At 36.5% G+C, this 19,571-nt stretch overlaps 1 protein-coding gene across 3 annotated transcripts; it reads right to left on the minus strand.

The window, feature by feature from the left end:
* Positions 1 to 1,211: 1,211 nt before the first annotated feature.
* LOC311093703 (homeobox-containing protein 1) lies at positions 1,212 to 13,923 on the minus strand. 3 transcript variants are annotated; one of them, XM_084131277.1, is made up of 11 exons: positions 13,716 to 13,923; positions 13,108 to 13,219; positions 11,245 to 11,656; positions 10,785 to 10,870; positions 9,275 to 9,385; positions 8,308 to 8,433; positions 5,235 to 5,385; positions 3,782 to 3,864; positions 3,539 to 3,634; positions 2,576 to 2,697; positions 1,212 to 2,500 (listed from the first exon to the last, which is right to left on the minus strand). In XM_084131277.1, the coding sequence occupies exons 2-11, from the start codon at positions 13,184 to 13,186 to the stop codon at positions 2,357 to 2,359; spliced, it is 1,410 nt and encodes a 469-aa protein (XP_083987403.1). In that variant the 5' UTR covers positions 13,187 to 13,219; positions 13,716 to 13,923; the 3' UTR covers positions 1,212 to 2,356. The 3 variants fall into 3 exon arrangements, with proteins under 3 accessions (XP_083987403.1, XP_083987404.1, XP_083987405.1); XM_084131278.1 differs by having other exon boundaries at positions 13,108 to 13,239; positions 13,716 to 13,818; XM_084131279.1 differs by lacking the exon at positions 8,308 to 8,433.
* Between the last annotated feature and the right edge of the window lie 5,648 nt (positions 13,924 to 19,571).

The raw sequence follows: 19,571 nt of genomic DNA on the forward strand, positions 1-19,571 counted from the left end.
CAAATGAGGACGTAATTTGATTTACAAATTAGGTTTTGGTCACTTCTGGGTACAAATTTGTCCCAAAATATAGTTAAGCACGTACACACAAGCTGTATTACTGCTATACAAGATTTTCAAAAGCCAATCACATTTGAGCCTAAAATGAAAAGCAAAATCAAATGTACCTTTAATACAAGGTAAACAACAGTAAGTATCACTGTAAAAGGCTGCAGTCACAATAAAAACAAATTTAAAACAGACTAAGCGCAATTTATTTGACAGGATTATGTAGGTCGGCAAAGTATACATCATACATTTTTACTTTGGATTACATTTTGAAGAAAGTGGAAGTCAGTAGGAGAGTATTCATATCTTGGATTGATTTTTTTTAAACATTTTTAATGCGTTTATTTTGTAAGAATGCTTTAAATTGATCAAAAGTGACAGTAAAGACATTTAGAATATTAAAAAAACCCTTTCAATTTCAACTTGAGTAATGATTGCTGAAAATTCAGCTTTGCCATCATAGGAGTAAATGACATTTTAAAATATATTAGAATAGAAAACAGTTATTTTAAATAGTAATATTTTGATGTATTATTACATTTCACAATATTACTGTTTTTACTGAATTTTATATCAAATAAATGCAACTTTGTTGAGTATAATACGGTGGCCCAGTAGCACGAGACTCTTCTTTCAGAAACAATAAAAAAAAAAATCTTGCCGACCCCAAACTTCATGCCCAGTAATGCAAGTTTTACCTTAAAAAAAATAATTGTGACCCTGGACCACAAAACCAGTCACATAGGTAAATTTGTTGAAATTGAGATTCATACATCATCTGAAAGCTGAATAAATAATATTTCCACTGATGTATGGTTTGTTAGGATAGGACAATATTTGTCCAGAGATACAACTATTTGAAAATCTGGAATCTGAGGGTGCAAAAAATCGAAACATTGAGAAAATCACCTTTAAAGTTGTCAATTTATGTTCGCAATTGTGCTGCATTCACTCACAAAAATAAGTGTTTTATATATTTACGGTGGGAAATTTACAAAATATCTTCATGGAACATGATCTTTACTTAATATCCTAATGATTTTTGGCATAAAAGAAAAATCGATAATTTTGACCCATACAATGTATTGTTGGCTATTGCCGTGCGACGTGACTGGTTTTGTGATCCAGGGTCACAATTTATAAATTGAACTCAAACTCAACACTACATTTGTCTATTCATTTTATTGTTTTGTCATTAGGAAAAAAACACACAGTAAGGGGGCCTTGACAGCGTGCAGCATCATATCCTGTGTGTACAAAGCTGATAGGCCAGAATAATCATACTGGGCAGCATTTCTCACCGTGGCACGTTGATGTGCCGTAAGCAATCGTTTAGTCCATTTGACTATGTTCATGTAAAATGCATTGTTTTACAACTTGGCCGAGCTTTGGCCTTCGTTAAAATGCAGAAAAATCAAACTGTATATATCAATTCATTGAAAAGCAGCTTGTTGCATTAGATGCTGATATTATACTTGTAGTTTTACATACTGCATTACCTTATTAAATAGGTAAGTAAATGATGCTTATAGCAAATAATACTTAAGGGGGAAAACTTCTGAAGCATTTTAGACCCCTCACACTAGTCGGGGTCAGTATAGCTTAAGTGGCTGGATACAAAGAGCTTTGAGTATACAAAAAGAGAGCCATGATCATCTGAATATTACTTTCAGATTACACCTGAAAAAAAGAAGTGAAAAATAATATATACAGTTTGGTAAGCTTGACAAGTCACATTTCTACACAATGAACCATTATTGTGAGAAACACTTTTGATTTCCATGATGGTTGAAAACGGATCTTCTCATTCAACTGCCAAGTTTGGTTCTACCTGAGTTTGTGTATCTATCAGGGGTGTATATGTCCCATCATGTCCTTTAACTATTGCATATGACAACTAAGAGACTGTTCAGCTCCTAAAATTCACACAGACTCCTAACTGGGTTCAGTGCGCCCCTTCTGTCAAATTAAACACCTGTCCTGCAGGTTTCTCTAGACTGCTCGCTCGAGATAATACCAGGTGAAACTGCTGTATATGAGAAATGAAATAAAACAGTTTTAGCGTGATAAGAAAGTTACTAGTTTGCACCTTATGCATCTTTCCCTTTCGCAGGAAGCGTTAAGACGGTCTTGGAATGCACAATATACTATATAGAGTAAATATTGCCGTTACTACAAGCGTGATTACTGTAGATACATAGAGAGGCCTCCCTACCACTAGAGGCACCAGAGAATTGAGTGTGTCAGGCTTGGCTGTAAACAGCCACGTCAAGCCACTTTGGAACAAAAGTATGACTCGGCTCATCGCTTAATCGTCATCAATAGCCTCTCTTTTCGATTCATCCAGTTTCCGCTCCATGAGTTGAGAGGCCGGGCTTGGAAGAGACACCACTTCCACAGGAGGTAGCATGGCACCTTCTGGCTCAATGTCTTTTCTCTGGGAGAGATCCTCCTGGAAACAAACCCATCACATTCAAACAAACAATCCTGACCACAAAAGCAGTCCGAATAGTGCATTTACAACAACCTGCTCAGAGAAACGCTGACTCATGACTTGATCTCCAAACTCCTGAGTCTCAACCTCTTCGCTGTTGGAGTGGCAGCTGGGGCTCGGCACCTCTATCCCATGGCTCTCGAGTATGGCAGCCTCTGAGTGAAACAGAGAGAAAGTGTTTAGTATAAAGAGATAACGATGACAGTTTAAAAATCCTGCAAAGGCTTTCCTGTCAAGAAAAATAAAGAATGTCTCAACTGAAACTGCTTCCAATAAAAAAAATAAATTAAAAAAAATCTAATTGCCTGTCCACAAGTCACGGGATTATACACTAAGGTTTTTTTTTTTTTAAAGTTTTATAGAAATGAATACTTTAATTTAGCAAGGATGCAATAAATTCATTAAAAGTCACAGTAAAACATGTATAATGTTACAAAAGATTTCTACTTAAAATAAATGCTGCTCTTTTAAACTTTCTATTCATCAAAGAATCCTGAAAAAAATGCATCATGGTTTCCACAAAAATATTAAGCAGCACAACTGATTGGAAATGTTTCTTGAACAACAAATCTGCATATTAGAATGATTTTTGAAGCTTCATGTGACACTGAAGACTGTCAAGAGTGATGATGATGCTGAAAATTCAGCTTTGCCATCACAGGAATAAAATGCATTTAAAATGTATTCAAATGTAAAAGATATTTTTAAATTGTAACAATGCTTTACTGTTTTTACTGTATTGCTTGTTTGTTATGCGTTTTAACCTTGGTTTTTCAAAAAACTTTTGAACGGTACTTCATAATCACACAAATAGACAGCCCACAGACAGGCACTATATGATTTTGTTACTGAAATATTCGTTTTGGAGGCTTAATGTGTGAAATATTCCACATGGAGTACTGGAGGAAAAAACTAAAACTTTAGGCATCCTAGATAAATTTCCGATTCTTGTGTCACTTAAATCAGCGAGTGTCAGACTACGATTGTTAGTCTCACCTATGTTGGCACGTCTCTTCATCTCCTTCCTCCGATTGGCAAACCAGTTGTACACTTTGAGCGCAGTGACTCGTTCAAATTCGGACAGTTTGCATCCTGAAACAACATATATGCAAGAAAATTTAAATCAATAAGTCAGTTGGCATTCAGTGAGGCAGGGGTACATTTGCAACAAATATGGCATGGCTATGATATGACTGGTCTGGTTCTGAGGCGGCTTAGATACTGATTGCAATCACTTACCAGGTTTTTGAATGACAGCATTACAGGCATTGGCAATTTCCTCTCTTTTGGCCTCATCAGGATACTGATTCTCTATAAAGAAACTATGAGAACAAACGCAGTGAATCAGAACAAGACTTGGAAACCAACCAATAGGAAACAGTAACGGCCTTAGAACACTGATTTTTAGTTTAACTGCTTCTATTGTTCTCATTTGTAAGTCGCTTTGGATACAAGCGTCTGCTAAATGAATAAATGTAAATAATGTAAATGATTAATTAAATAGGCTACTTTTATTCACAACATTTATGACAATCACATTAAGTGGAAAAATGCTTGCGAATGGAGAAAATGTTCCACTTTTAAGGGAACAGTCACCATACCTCACTATGAAATTAATGTAATATGATGATTGTGCCATCACAATAAATTCAGAATTCCAACGGTAAATCAAAAATCCTGTTTGGATGGATGGTTATTGTTTTTTTTTTTTTTTATATTAATTGATAATATGTCAAAATTGGAGTGAATTCATTGTACTATGCAGTTACCACTCCCATAAATAGTCTCTTATGTGTAAAAGGCGTGATTAAGCGCTTGGAAGAAGAGCGAGGACCGTATTTAAAGGTGCTCTAAGCGATGTCACGCGTTTTTTTAGGCCAAAACATTTTTTGTCACATACAGCAAACATCTCCTCACTATCCGCTAGCTGCCTGTCCCCTGAACACACTGTAAAAAAACGCGATCTCTGTAGACAGCCCAGGCTCCACAAGCGGCAAGAAAAACAAACTGGCCCAGCCTGGACCACGAAACATAACAAACAGTGTTCCAGCCAATAACCGACAAGAATGATTTGGGGTTGGGGGAGGTTAGTGCGCGTGCACATGAAGCATTAAGAGGGAAGTTAGCTAGAGGAGAGATGTCCTAGACAACGACAATGACTAACATTAAAAATGTATATTCTTGAGAATTTCGATATGGCCGACACACGACCAAAGAGACGACGTTCCGATGAACAAATAACAAAGAAGAGGGAAAAGGAGAAGGAACACGCGAAGTCCCGAATTTACATCGGAAAAGCGTTCAAAAGGTGGCGAAAACTCCGCCGGCAGAAGGGCTTCCAATCCGACATTCAGGTGGCTCTGTTTTTGCTGGACAGGTGAGGAAATCCAGTTTGGTTTTTCTAAATGGTTCATGGCTGTTTTCAGGAAGCACGGAAGGGAGGGGGGGGGGGGGGGGGGGGGGATGAGGAGGAGGGAGGGTCGAGCTAGCCTCCGTTTTGTTTGACAATACTTTGAACGTCAACAAGAAGTGACTTCACCCAACATTGCTTAGAGCACCTTTAACTGCAGCATGTATTTGTCTTTGTGAGTTTTATCTTAAAGGAGCCATGCATATGTTCTTTTACAGATGTCACCCTGAGAAACAATTACAATCCGAATAGTGCCAAAGACAGTAATGCTCTGTCATTTACCTCTCCATGATTGACTGGCACTCTTTTCTCCAGGTGAAGCGACTACCTCTGCGCAGTCTAAAAGGCCCAACCGCTGCCCTGTCTGCGGGGCTTGCAGCCAACCTCCAGTCAGGCTCCTCTTTAACCAGTGAACGCATGGACAACGTGGTGCCTGTTATGAACATTATTGCACACAAACCAAAATAGCAGTAGAATATGAATTCACTGCACATGTAGCTAAATACAAACTAAAGGAATGGTTCACCAGAAAATACAAATTGTGTCATTTACTAACCCTAAAGTTGTTCCAAACCAGAATGACTGTCTTCCTTTCATAGAACACAAAAGGAGATACTTATAGAAGGATGTCCATGCTGCTCTTTTCCATGCAATGAAAGTGAATCGTGGCCATAGCTGTCCCTGGTCCCCATCCATTTTCATTGCATTTCATTTTCTATTAAATTTCTCAGTTTGTGTTCCACACATGAAAGAAAATCATAAAGGTTTAGAATGACACAAAGGTGTTATTTTTGATGAACTATCCATTTAAGTCTAAAGAGCCATTCTAAAGACTTTAAAGCTTTTTTTCTAATGCAACAATCTTTCCACTATTTCTGACATTCGCATAGAATTCGCACAGAGCTTACATATACAGTGAGGAAAATAAGTATTTGAACACCCTGCTATTTTGCAAGTTCTCCCACTTGGAAATCATGGAGGGGTCTGAAATTGTCATCGTAGGTGCATGTCCACTGTGAGAGACATAATCTAAAAAAAAAATCCAGAAATCACAATATATGATTTTTTAACTATTTATTTGTATGATACAGCTGCAAATAAGTATTTGAACACCTGTCTATCAGCTAGAATTCTGACCCTCAAAGACCTGTTAGTCTGCCTTTAAAATGTCCACCTCCACTCCATTTATTATCCTAAATTAGATGCACCTGTTTGAGGTCGTTAGCTGCATAAAGACACCTGTCCACCCCATACAATCAGTAAGAATCCAACTACTAACATGGCCAAGACCAAAGAGCTGTCCAAAGACACTAGAGACAAAATTGTACACCTCCACAAGGCTGGAAAGGGCTACGGGGAAATTGCCAAACAGCTTGGTGAAAAAAGGTCCACTGTTGGAGCAATCATTAGAAAATGGAAGAAGCTAAACATGACTGTCAATCTCCCTCGGACTGGGGCTCCATGCAAGATCTCACCTCGTGGGGTCTCAATGATCCTAAGAAAGGTGAGAAATCAGCCCAGAACTACACGGGAGGAGCTGGTCAATGACCTGAAAAGAGCTGGGACCACCGTTTCCAAGGTTACTGTTGGTAATACACTAAGACGTCATGGTTTGAAATCATGCATGGCACGGAAGGTTCCCCTGCTTAAACCAGCACATGTCAAGGCCCGTCTTAAGTTTGCCAATGACCATTTGGATGATCCAGAGGAGTCATGGGAGAAAGTCATGTGGTCAGATGAGACCAAAATAGAACTTTTTGGTCATAATTCCACTAAACGTGTTTGGAGGAAGAAGAATGATGAGTACCATCCCAAGAACACCACCCCTACTGTGAAGCATGGGGGTGGTAGCATCATGCTTTGGGGGTGTTTTTCTGCACATGGGACAGGGCGACTGCACTGTATTAAGGAGAGGATGACCAGGGCCATGTATTGCGAGATTTTGGGGAACAACCTCCTTCCCTCAGTTAGAGCATTGAAGATGGGTCGAGGCTGGGTCTTCCAACATGACAATGACCCGAAGCACACAGCCAGGATAACCAAGGAGTGGCTCTGTAAGAAGCATATCAAGGTTCTGGTGTGGCCTAGCCAGTCTCCAGACCTAAACCCAATAGAGAATCTTTGGAGGGAGCTCAAACTCCGTGTTTCTCAGCGACAGCCCAGAAACCTGACTGATCTAGAGAAGATCTGTGTGGAGGAGTGGGCCAAAATCCCTCCTGCAGTGTGTGCAAACCTGGTGAAAAACTACAGGAAACGTTTGACCTCTGTAATTGCAAACAAAGGCTACTGTACCAAATATTAACATTGATTTTCTCAGGTGTTCAAATACTTATTTGCATCTGTATCATACAAATAAATAGTTAAAAAATCATACATTGTGATTTCTGGATTTTTTTTTTTAGATTATGTCTCTCACAGTGGACATGCACCAACGATGACAATTTCAGACCCCTCCATGATTTCTAAGTGGGAGAACTTGCAAAATAGCAGGGTGTTCAAATACTTATTTTCCTCACTGTAGGTCGTGAAGAATAAAAGTGTTTGATTATTTTCCATACAACCCAAAAATGACTGTCAATACATCTAAAAGAAAAGCATAGCACGGTTATTATTGTAAACTAAAACCAGAAAAAAACGTTCTTTACTTGAAAAAACAAAACGTAAAAAAAAAAAAAGAACTTATTTTATTTTAGCTAGTTGCCAAGGCAAGATTTCTTATTTTAATTTAGTTTACTAAAATAGTTTTCAAAAATAACTACAATTGAAATAAGAATGAATAAAAAAAAAGAAGTTTATCGACATGTCAAAAACATAAAACAAAATTACTAAACCACTGACCAAAAAATGTAAATGAAACTGGAAAATATATAAATAAAAACAAATTAAAGAATTTTATTAAAAACTATAATAGTATCTCAAATGATGCTAAAAAAAATACTGAAGCATAGTAGGTTTTCTAGGGTTAATCAACTAAATAATCATCATTATATAATAATTATTTCAGAAAATGATTGATGTAGTGTTTAAAGAATCGCATTTTAGTGCAAAACTATTGGTACTGTAACTCTCAACTTGCACTCAAAAAAGTTCTGATTAGAATACATCACATAATGGTCAGGTCTAGCCACAAAAGTTAAAATATTTTAATGCGCAAATAGGATCCAAAAATTGCATATAATCGGAACTCTACGCAGCTCCCATACTACCCTCCATTGGAAACGAATGACTTCTGGTGTATTGTTTGTTGGAGATAGTGAAAAGGTGATTTAAGACTCAAAGAGAACAAATATTAATTTCCCAAACCATTTGTACTGAAGTAAACTTAAGCAGTGTTTCCCTGCTGCGTGGACGTTACCTGACTGGGCTTGGTGAGCAGAGTACCAGGGGAGGAGGTGCATCAGCAGTTCTCTCTGCCTATTCCAGGGAGTGTCAGTCCTGCTCCTGGGGACCTGAGCATGCTGGTTTTCACTCCATCTGATTCCTTTAACCCATTTGGGCAATCAGAAAACTGTGTTAACTAGGGCCCCTTCGAGAGGCCGAAAACTTGCAATTAATGGTGATGACCGTAAACAAATATTAACATAGTGTTCAATGAAAATCCTTGTAGATCGTTAAAGTAAGTAAAAATTAATTGTAGATAGCAGCGTTAATAGACATTCAACGTGATTAGGTTCTTGGAGCCATGCTCAATTCTCCAGCGCTGCAGAGAATGTAAAAGCGTCATGCTCAGGGCTTTGTTAGTAGGGTCGGGTGTTAACTGCACTTCAGTGCAAAGAGGACATGAAAACCAGCATTTGACAAACCCAGGATCAGGACTGAGAGCTACAGAAGAGGGTCAAACCTGGGAGATGAAGAGCAGAAGTGGTCCTGGAGGGCATCACATTACTTAATTAGCTCCTTCAAGCATCAACATGTTTTCTGTATTATAAATGCAAGATGATGCGAGTGTTGGCGGTGTTACAGCCTAAAAGGCTTTAAAGCTAATTTCTGATTGCAACCTACACTTCTTGGATGTGCCAAGAACAGCATTAACTTAAGCGCATAACTGATGGAAAATGACACCAGTTGATTTCATTTCAATGCGGTGCGGCGACATAGCATGTCATTCCAATATATGGTCTTTATCAAACACTGAATTTTCAAATGTAAAGCCCTCAAGGACCGTGCAAACTATATAGGGAAGATATGGCAGAATGGCAAGTGAAGACCCCAAAAAATAAAAAAATAAATAAAAACTGAACATAAGCCAGCCCCAAGCCTAAAATTCAGGCCACGCCCTTGTTTTTGGAAAGTCGTCTCCCTGCTGAGGAAGCACAACTCACCTGGGCTGTTACGCTCCAGCAGGTACCAGCGATAGAACGCTCTGCGTTTGGAGTCGCTCATCTCAAGCCCCTGCTGCAGAAGCCACTGGGAGATGTAGCTCTGACTGATACCTGCAGAAGATCACACAGTCATTCAAAAGGAAATGACAGGAAAAGACCAGAATAAAACCAAAGATGCCAGGGTTTTGTTCCACATTTTTGTTCATTTAAATCAAATAAAATATAAATATTAGATGAAAAACCTTAAATTATGTTGGTTTGGCAACTAACTAAAATAAGTTTAAGTTGATGCACTAAAATTACTAGCTGGAAATAAATAAAACTGAACTAAAACTAAAAAAAAACTTAAAAAAGTGATATTACAGAAAGGTCACACTTTAATGTAAGTTCCCAATAGTTAACGTAAGTCAATACATTAACTATGAGCAATTTATTTGTTACAGTATTTATTCATCTATTTTAATGGTAACTGTTCATTATTACTTCATGTTAGCTCAGGTCTGTTACATAATATTAACAAATACAACTTTTGAAATGAATAATGTATTAGTAAAATGTTGAAATTAACATTAAATGATATTAATGAATTCTTTAGAATATTTTTTCATTGTTAGATTATGTTAACTAATGTAGTTAACTTAATGAACAAATGGAATCTTGCTGCAACAGGTTTCCAAAAACTGACAAAGGCAAAATAACAATGAAAAAATAAAAGCCAATTCAAAATACTAATAAAAACTATAATAGTACATAAATATTACTAAATTGACATTGCTTCGTTCAATTGGTGTGGTTTTATATAAATATACAGGCTCAAGCCATTTTTAAAATATTGTTGAAGTAAAATTAAATAAAAGTCCTGCATGTGATTGATGTAATGTTGACTTACATCTTGCATTTTTGACACACACTATGAGTAAAAAAGCATATGTGCTCAAAATAAACTGATTATTGATAGTAAAAGCATTTGTACTCTGTGTAACTTATAAGATCCAGTGTTGATCTTTCACTGTATAGTATGATCTGTGTAATAGTCTGTGTAAAGTAATGGGAGAAGTATTAACTAAGGGATGAAAATGCAAACTGAACTTGCAATCAGTCGCTCCCACAGACTAAAGCAAGTTTGTTGTTGCATTCATGTTCGATATCCATCTTCTCTATGCGCATGTTTCATCAGCTCTGACCTCTTTGCAGCAAGATATTATCAGTTTCACATGCTTGCTGTATTTTTCCTCCATGTCAATGTTTTGGTTATCGAAGTTGTGGTTGGCCTAGATTTTCCCTGTCTGACATTCTTGATGTGCAAGTAAATAAAAACATTACTAATATATTTCTCCTTTTCAGCACAGGAAATAATTCATACTTTGTGAATGTACAGTAAATGAATATAGCCAAGGTTAAATGGTTTTAGTAAAAAATACTTTGTTACCCATTCTCTGATGGTTTTGCATGATTAGAAAATGAGCATGTACACTGTTTTTTCCATTGCGAGACAAAGCATTCAGAGTACCTGTGACTTGTCCAACAATTGCCTGTGAGATCCTTCTGTTATTGAGAAAAGCCTTTATCTCTTCTTTCACAAGGTTACTGTCTCTCCTACAGTCCAAACAAAGACAAGCATAACATTGACAAAGTCAAAACATTAGGTTTTAATTTTCATTAAGCATTAAAAACGTCAGCTGCTTTAAAAGATTTTATAAAACGTGGGGTTTTGCATTATATACATGTTTAAATGAGGAAAATATTATGTGGCAGATCCAAAGCACAAGAAAAGCTACAAAAAGTATCCATCTGAGCCAATTGTCCACCTGACCTGATTCAGAAAGGGCTCTTGTTCTAGGAAAATTACACTGTTGCTCAGGGACGTTCACTGTCATTATCAGCTGTTATATTAATCTCTACCTCTCAGTAGACCTGAGAAGAGAATCCCACAGACGCAGCTGATAGAGTGCTCTCGTAAAAAATAATACCTCATGTATTCCTCCACCTTCTCCTCCAGATCCCAGTCTTCTTCTGCCAAGTCGTAACTAAACGACCTCTGAACTCCGCTGGGTGGGTACAGGGGTGGAGGCGAGGCATCGTAGCTGTTGCTGGGTGATAATGCAGCATCTATAACAGGGGTCTGTGTGGTGGCTGAGGTAAGAGAGGAGGAGGAAGAGGAGGAGGACGAGGGGGCAGCGGGGGTTGCGGAGGTAGGGGCGCTGGGTGGGGCCGAGTGATTGTTGCAGCATGGGGCTCGATGGTCTGGATCAAGCCTCTCTAAAGACTCAAGGGCTTGAATGATCTGAGGTTTGGTCATCCCTGACAGCCTTAAACGTTGGAGCAAGTCGATCTGTTCAATGGTATAGCGCGGCTCCACATCACAACACTCCATCCTGACATCTGCGGGAGAAGAAAAGACAAAAAAAATAAGCAAATTATGTTGTTTTGATTTTATATTAAACATCACTCAAATGAGAAGTGTGTAGTTTCTGCACCACTAATGTCATCACAACAACAAAAATAGCAGAACAGTGGGGTTCTGGGAGTAAAAATGTATTGATTTCTTATGACAACTTATAAACCTTTAAAGACAGAGTAACTGTGGACTACAAGGTTGTTAAATCAGTGTGTAATATTGTTGAAGCCAACAGCTCGCTTTATTTGAACTTTAGAAAAAGAATCGCATTTAACAGCAGAATACCTAGTGAACATCTACATTACCCATGATTCTCATGATTGTGCCGCCCACTCTCATAAACCACTGCAAATGTAGAAGTCAATTTCCCAACACTCTCAAAGAACTAAAATATTTTAATGTTAGCATTAATAATTCATTCATTAAAGCTGTTGCGCAGTGATGTACTTTGATTTGAAGCCAAAAAAGTATTTAAAAATTGGACAAAAATTTCAAGTTTTTGGAATTTGTTTTTAAAAGTTCACAATCACCTCATATCTGGGTTGGTTAGTGGCTTATGAGTTTTAAACTAAGACTTTTTTTTTTTAAATCCCTATGGGGAAAAATGTATACGAAAAATACTTTCAAAACCAAAGCCGCTGAAATGTGGGTGGACACTATAGAACAGCAAAAATCTGCTATTGGTCAGGAAAACAGATGTCCCTCCCCTAAACTCACGCCATTGGTTGAGCCAGTGTTGCTGTGTCAGGCTGGTTGGAATGCTCAAACAAACAGAGCGCATTATGAATGGAGAAGGGGCTTGTGGTCTTTTTTGCACAGGAAAAAAGAAGAAAAAGAGCATAATAATATGGATTTTTTTTTTTTTCTTTAAAGTTTAGTATGTTGAACTATGTTCCTTACACTTTGAAACTATATATTGTAAAAGCACTACACAAATAAATGTAAATTGAATTGAACTAAATAACACAAAGCTATTCCATAAGACTTGGAATACATCACACAAGCTTAATTTTATACTTGTTTGGTACTTTTTTCTCATTTTGGAGCCTGACAGCCCCAGTCCCCATTAACTTTCATTATATAATAAAGTGAGCAGGATTCTTTAAAAATGCACTTTTTTGTACCACAGAATAAACAGTCAAAGGTGTGAAATAACATGAAGGGTGAATAAATAAAGACACCATTTATTTTTTTATATTATATTTTTATATTTATATTGGTGAATTCCAAAAGGTACACTGGACACATCTAGTTATTCTTCTATATTTTACATTACTGCCAATCTCATATATCATTCTTATCTATCTATCCTTGTACTTTACAATTCTTGAACTACCTTGCAGTTGCAAACACTGACATTTCTTCAGGAAATGCAAATCTAGCTTGATTATCTTCATTTAAAAAAAAATGCTTCACATCATATTTGTTGCCTTACCTGATATTTGAGGTGATAATCGGCCCGTTGGGAGCGGTTCTGCGCGTGGAGCCACAGCAGGAAGGCACCACTGTCGCATGGTCGAGGAGTCACCCGCAGGGGACAAGGGGGGCTGTCAAAACATCACAATAACTACTAACAGCCAGTCAGCATGTGTCGGTTATTCGTGCTAGAGTAACGATACAAACAACTCGACTACGTTTGCTTTTATAAAGACCTTCAATAACAGATAAAGCACGTCTGTAATCATGATTTTATTTTGTGTCAGGCTCGCGCTAACTGGCTAGCCCCAGCGGGCACGCGCTGCTGTGCAACTGCATACAAAAATGAATTATCTTCGCCTTTGTTTTCACACTTGCAGCTGAACCCACTGACTTTGGCACGGCTTTTACTTCTGGCAGACAACGCGTAAAAGTCATGCACTACTACAAACAAATGCGCTGCTTTAGTTTTTGTAACGGATTCGCGTCTCACAATATCACTTATGAGTGCGGGTATGAGATGCCTTCATAGTAGCACAGCTTTGATGCACAGAGCGCTAAAGTAACTGTAATGCCGCTAGCATGAAAAGCTATAGCCTATGCCCATCACGCAGTTATCCGCCTTACCTCCCCGCGCTACCGTCAAACTGCAGCCGGAGTTGAGCTGGTGCCGCTGGAGAGCGGTCGGTGCACACCCTGGGTGTAATCCTGGCCCTCCCGTGCGCTCACTTGCAGCTTCAACTAGCTAATGAAGGTGATCCGAGGAGGGTCACATTGTCCTGGGATGCCGCAGCATAATATTACTGGATATATGGAAGTCAACAATTGACCTCTCAACCCGCAGCGACAGTCCCATGTGGATGCAGGAAGTTGATGCCAGAAGAGACTCCCATACGTTTACTATCTTTAATGACATGTAAAAAGATTTTGCAAGTTCTTTGGGCACATTTTCGGGAGTAGATGTGAAATATAAAATGTATGTACTTTTTGTCAAGTTTGTTTACGTCTGTCAGATTTCGCAGGACTGCTATTCTGTATGGATTTATACGTTCCTCTTTTGCACACAGAAATGTGAATGTTTATAATGCACCAGGAATGTTACTTGCACTGTCGACATGAGGTTCATACTGCTGACCACAAATAAATCTTTGTTTTTTATTTATATTAATCCTGTATCATTTTATTGCAATGTGCAAGATGAGTTACTAGTCCTTCATCCATCACAATCAATTTGAGGCTTCTACAAGAGGAATGAAAAACAAAAACATAAATCAAGACATAGACTAAACAATAAAATTAGCCTAAATACAAATAAACAAATCCACATAATTACTAAAATATTTAATTATCAACAAAATAATTTAGACGCCATATATTTTAGTGAGCAATTCAATATTTTATTATAGCCTATTGGATAAAATGCATTTTTATAAAAAAAATATATATATATATTACAAGAGTCCCATTTGTTAACATTAAAGCATTAGCTAACATGAACTAACTGAATGAACAATGTGTTCTCTTTTATGGGATTTTTAACCCTAGAATGCATGAACCAAAAAAAAACTACATAAATGCACAAAGAGGCATTTTAATTAAATAATTAAAATAATTGATGATACAAAAATGTTTTAATATATCAAACATGTTTATTTGTCCACTTTCCTTTATGAATCACAAAAGATTAAATTTATTCTATTTAAAATACAGTTGTACTTTTTCTAAACAAACTGTAACTAATTTAGATATAATGTAAAGTATAGGCTATTAGTCTGAACCTTCACTACCCACATTTCTCACAGAACATGTGAAAATGATCTTTCCAGACAGAGACAGAACTTTCCACATAAGATGTGCACCTTTCTAAGCATAACTTTTGGCCAGAGTTTGCACCTCTTCCTTTTTTTTCTTTTTTTTGTGGCCTTCAGCTGTCTTTTCACATAGACCTTCTGTTTTTCACCTACTATATAGTAGGGAGATTCAGACACAGGGTTGGTGCAAAAAAGTCAACTGATTTTTAAGTAATCCATAAAGTTTCAACAAAATAAGTATCATTGACAAAAAATATATCCAAAAATACTGTGTTGATTCAAAATTCCATAGCTTTTTTTCCACTCACTTTATGCATTCTTAGGGTAGTGATACACAGATATATATTTTTCCCCATCCTATGACCAAGAAATACAGTATGAAAATGACATTGATGAGGGTCAGAAACAAGTTTTGTAAAGAATTCATGGAATGTCAAATAAATACCTGCTAAATATTTTAAAAATCACAGTATGCCGGGTCAATTTGCATTCCCTTTATGCATTCTAGGCAACTGTACCATGACCATTTTCATTTTTTGAATGTTTCATAGTTCAAAAGGTGCTGCATAACATGAGTGATACAACAAGTTTAAACAGACATCTCATTCGTAATAAACCGCAATAGGGTGCATGGTCTTCAAAAAGGTTATGAACTTTACTGCAGGGTCAGTTCACCTTTATGTCAGTTCATTTTCATCTTCTTAATGAAAAGCCCTGTCCTCAGGAGACACAGCCTACAGAAAAATCCATCTCAGCTGTATTACTGGTGATCACCAGCCTGGTGTGCATCTTGATGCCCCTCTGGAAAATGCTTTATCTCATTTTGAAAGGCTGATATGAGTGAGCCAGCTTACACAGACGTAAACGGATGATCCATCTAGCAACTCCGGCCTGCAAAGACAATCAAGATAATATCCAGGAGACAATAATATTAGAGTAGTCTGCTGACCATCCTCCCTCGGATGATATTAGTGCTGCTTGCTGTCTCCTGAACTGGACTTCCTTTCTTCTCCAAATTAACATGCAACAAATGCTTATTGTTTACAAATAAAAGATGAACCAATGGTTTTGATTAACCTTAATCACATAGGATACTGAGTTACTCATTCTAAAAAAAAAAAAAATTGTCATATAAATACAGTCATATATCAGAAATGAATGCCAAAAGGACATCACAAAGAACAAATAGGCTACATAAAATGAAGCACCTTGAACTTTTCTTTAGATTTCACTTTAATATTCTTCATTTATTTTTCTTTTTTTTTAAATTGGCCATACAGAAAATAGAAAACAGCCCTTATCTGCCAGAAGAAAAATACTAGATCAATGCAGGCCAACGAGATGGTTATAATACAGTTTCTGATGTGAAATAGCACTTTGTAGACTGGACTGAAAACCCACACTTAAATGGGTACTTGGGATACAAAATGGGATTTCAATAAAACTTGGCTGCCTATACAGTAGAAAGGCAAAAAAAAAAAAAAAAAAAAAAATTCAAATTGGTGCTAAGTGACTATAGAGAAAACAGAGAGAAAAAAAGGCTGCATATTATTACTGTGACTCATGAAAATACTTTGTCTGCAGTAACTTTTTTTGGTTGTATAATAAATGTATTTGTGTTATTAGAATGCAATTTGCATGTAGCCTACATAAAAAAGTAATGTGATTATGAAGGCTATTGTAAATTACTTGTAAATTGTAATGCATTACTTGTTACATCAGAAAAGTAATCTGATTATGTAATACATGCTGAATGCTTTAGGCTACTTGTTACTTCAGAAAAGTAATCTGATTACGTAAAACTCGTATTTTTCCACAATCTGAAAACATCAATAGATCAATATATTTCAGTCTGAATTTTCTCAGAGAGGAGAGCTACGTGTCCATCTTGAACATAATCAGAATGAACAGCTAATAAGGGTAAATCGGCATAGGCTACTCTTTATACAGAGTCGTAGCCTACCTTCGACGGTTGATCTTTAATGGAATCACGTCCTCATGTTCTGATATTAAAGACACGCGAAGTTCAACTTGTATGAAGTTCTTCATCTAGCCTACTGGTCGAACGGGAATAAACTCATTTGCGTTTGTAATAGGCTAGGCCTATATTTTATGGTTTTCACAGGATTTTAAATCATTAAAATTTTTAAAAACATTTTTTATTCATTGGTTTGTTAAAAAAAAAAATCATGTTAAACATACACAAATCGCTGTGTCATTACATATAGGCCTATGTTTAATACAGTATATCTTCAGTTAAAACCAAAATCGCAGACTGTCCACTCAAGTGGACATCTGAAAATCTCTTAAATGTAAATCATTTAAAATCTTGTTCTAAGAGCAATAAAAACACATAGCGAAAAAATCCTGACTTAAGTTTTTTTAATTCATTATTTATTTTTAATTAAATTTCATGAATTAAACAGAAGTTGTAAACTTTATCTCTAATTGAAATAACCCATTAAACATGAAAGTATTATGCTATCATTTAAGACCTTTCTCGTTATATAGCCTAGAAACCTTTTGTCATAAAGTGTTCTTTAAAATTGAGACAAGAACCATAATGTTATATATGGAACCCCCAGAGTGCATGGTGAATATTAGTCAGTAGTAGCAGTTTTTAAATATGAGCATGTTGAAACCATCAAAATATTAAATTACCAATTATAACAGGAATTATGTTATTCTTGAAAATCTTATTTTAGATATAAATATTTTAAGACATTCTGATCTGATCTAATTACCGGTAATACATTGGTGTGGTGCAGGGCCGTGCACAGACATTTTAAGGGGCAGTGGCCTAAACCAAAAAAGGGGCAATATTTTGTTTTTTTTTTGGGGGGGGGGGGGGGGGGGGGGGGGTTGGCACACTAGTGTGGCAAAATTTAGTTATTTGTATTAGATCTGATCAAGAGTACAATAATTTGATTAGACAAGCAGCTAATTCTAAGAACGTGGATATGTTGTGCACAGGGCTGGACTGAAAAAAATAAAAAAAAATAAAAAAAATCGGCCCTGGCATTTTGGCCCACACTGGCCCACTATATGATCATAAACAGCACCCATCTTTGCACGCCCTTAAATATATGCATACCAACTCCAATTCCTTAAAACCACTAATGCCATGTAATGAGTGAGTATATGAGAGTTAACAGATGAAATAAGTAAAAATTTGACATTTATTAATACAGTGATGAATCCTAAAACAAGCTATAAGCTGCACTGGCATAGCAATACCAGTGTTTCTCACAGGATTTTTGGTAAAACTGTGGTGGGACCTCTGTCCTTGGGGGTATGCCCCCCCCGTAAGAAAATTTTGTGCATTTTAATGTTAAATTCATCAATCTGGTGCACTTTGAGAGTTCAAAATTAAAAGCTCCAACCCATATTCAGTGTGCAAATTAAACAAAGAAATATTCAAACCTCTTTTAGTTACAGTGTCTACATTACACCTACTACATAATAATAGTTATAATATTAATTAAATGACAGTAATAGCCATATTTAGTAAAACAATAAAGGAAACTTTCATAATTAGTTTTGTACCAATTTCTATACTTGAAAGAGATAAGCACATGATATTTTATTTTGACGCAAACTGCATCAAGCTTTTATTTTGGCGGAAAACATGGTTTACAAACACCTCTCATTAAATTTCTAGTGAATTGCGGTAATCGTCAACTATGCAGATGTGCTAAATAATCTGTAACTGGGTAATGGGTTCCTACACTCATGACATAGCCTAAGTGTTTTGAAAGTAGTTCTGCTTACCGCAGGCTCTACACTCTCTCATCTCTCTCCTGATCCTCCTCACTATCATCATCTGCCACTGGAGCTGATGAAGGTCAGAAAATATACACTACCGTTCAAAAGTTTGGGGTCAGTAAGATTTTTAATGTTTTTAAAAGAATTATCTTCTGCTCACCAAGGCTGCATTTATTTGATTAAAAATGCAAACAAAAACAGTAATATTCTGAAATATTATTCCAATTTAATACAGCTGTTTTCTATGTGAATATACAGTAATGCTGTTCTTTTGAACTTTCTATTTATCAAAGAATTTTGAAAAAAAAAATGTACACAACTGTTTTCAACATTGATAATAATAATGAATTTTTCTTGAGCATCAAATCATCATATTAAAATGATTTCTGAAGGATCATGTGACACTGAATACTGGAGTAATGATGCTGAACATTCAGCTTTGATCACAGGAATAAATTACAATTTAAAATATATTAAAATAGAAAACATTTTAAATTGTCATAATATTTCACAATATTACTGTTTTTTTTTTTATCAAATAATGCAGCCTTGGTGAGCAGAAGATAGGCTACTTCTTTTAAAAACATTAAAAAATCTTACTGACCCTAAACTTTTGAACGGTAGTGTATATTTTGACACATTTTACAGTGTCTGCTTCAAGGGCCTGTTTCCATTTTTTCAAGCTGTTTTTCTGCACATTCCTTGCGTTTCTTTTCCATCTTGCTGACTATTTTGACAGATACACACTGACACTGCTGCACTCTCGCTCACTCGTTTAAAGATGTGATTGGCCCAGCCCAGTGTCAATCAAGAAAATAACCGCTGATCTACGTGTTTCATGGGCTGGTCTGTCAGAAGAAAAAAAAAAAACCTAACGCTGACTTTTTCTGACCAATGCATTACACTG

The sequence above is a fragment of the Abramis brama genome (genome assembly GCF_963993115.1).
Source record: "Abramis brama genome assembly, chromosome: 12".
Classification (NCBI taxonomy): Eukaryota; Metazoa; Chordata; class Actinopteri; order Cypriniformes; family Leuciscidae; genus Abramis; species Abramis brama.

Coding starts and splice junctions, on each gene's coding strand:
- LOC311093703 (XM_084131277.1), bottom strand. CDS start 13,186: ATGCGACAGTGGTGCCTTCCTGCTGTGGCTCCACGCGCAGAACCGCTC. Junction 11,657..13,107: donor ATTATCACCTCAAATATCAG/GTAAGGCAACAA, acceptor CTTCTCCCGCAG/ATGTCAGGATGGAGTGTTGT. Junction 2,501..2,575: donor GTCAGCGTTTCTCTGAGCAG/GTTGTTGTAAAT, acceptor GTTTGTTTCCAG/GAGGATCTCTCCCAGAGAAA.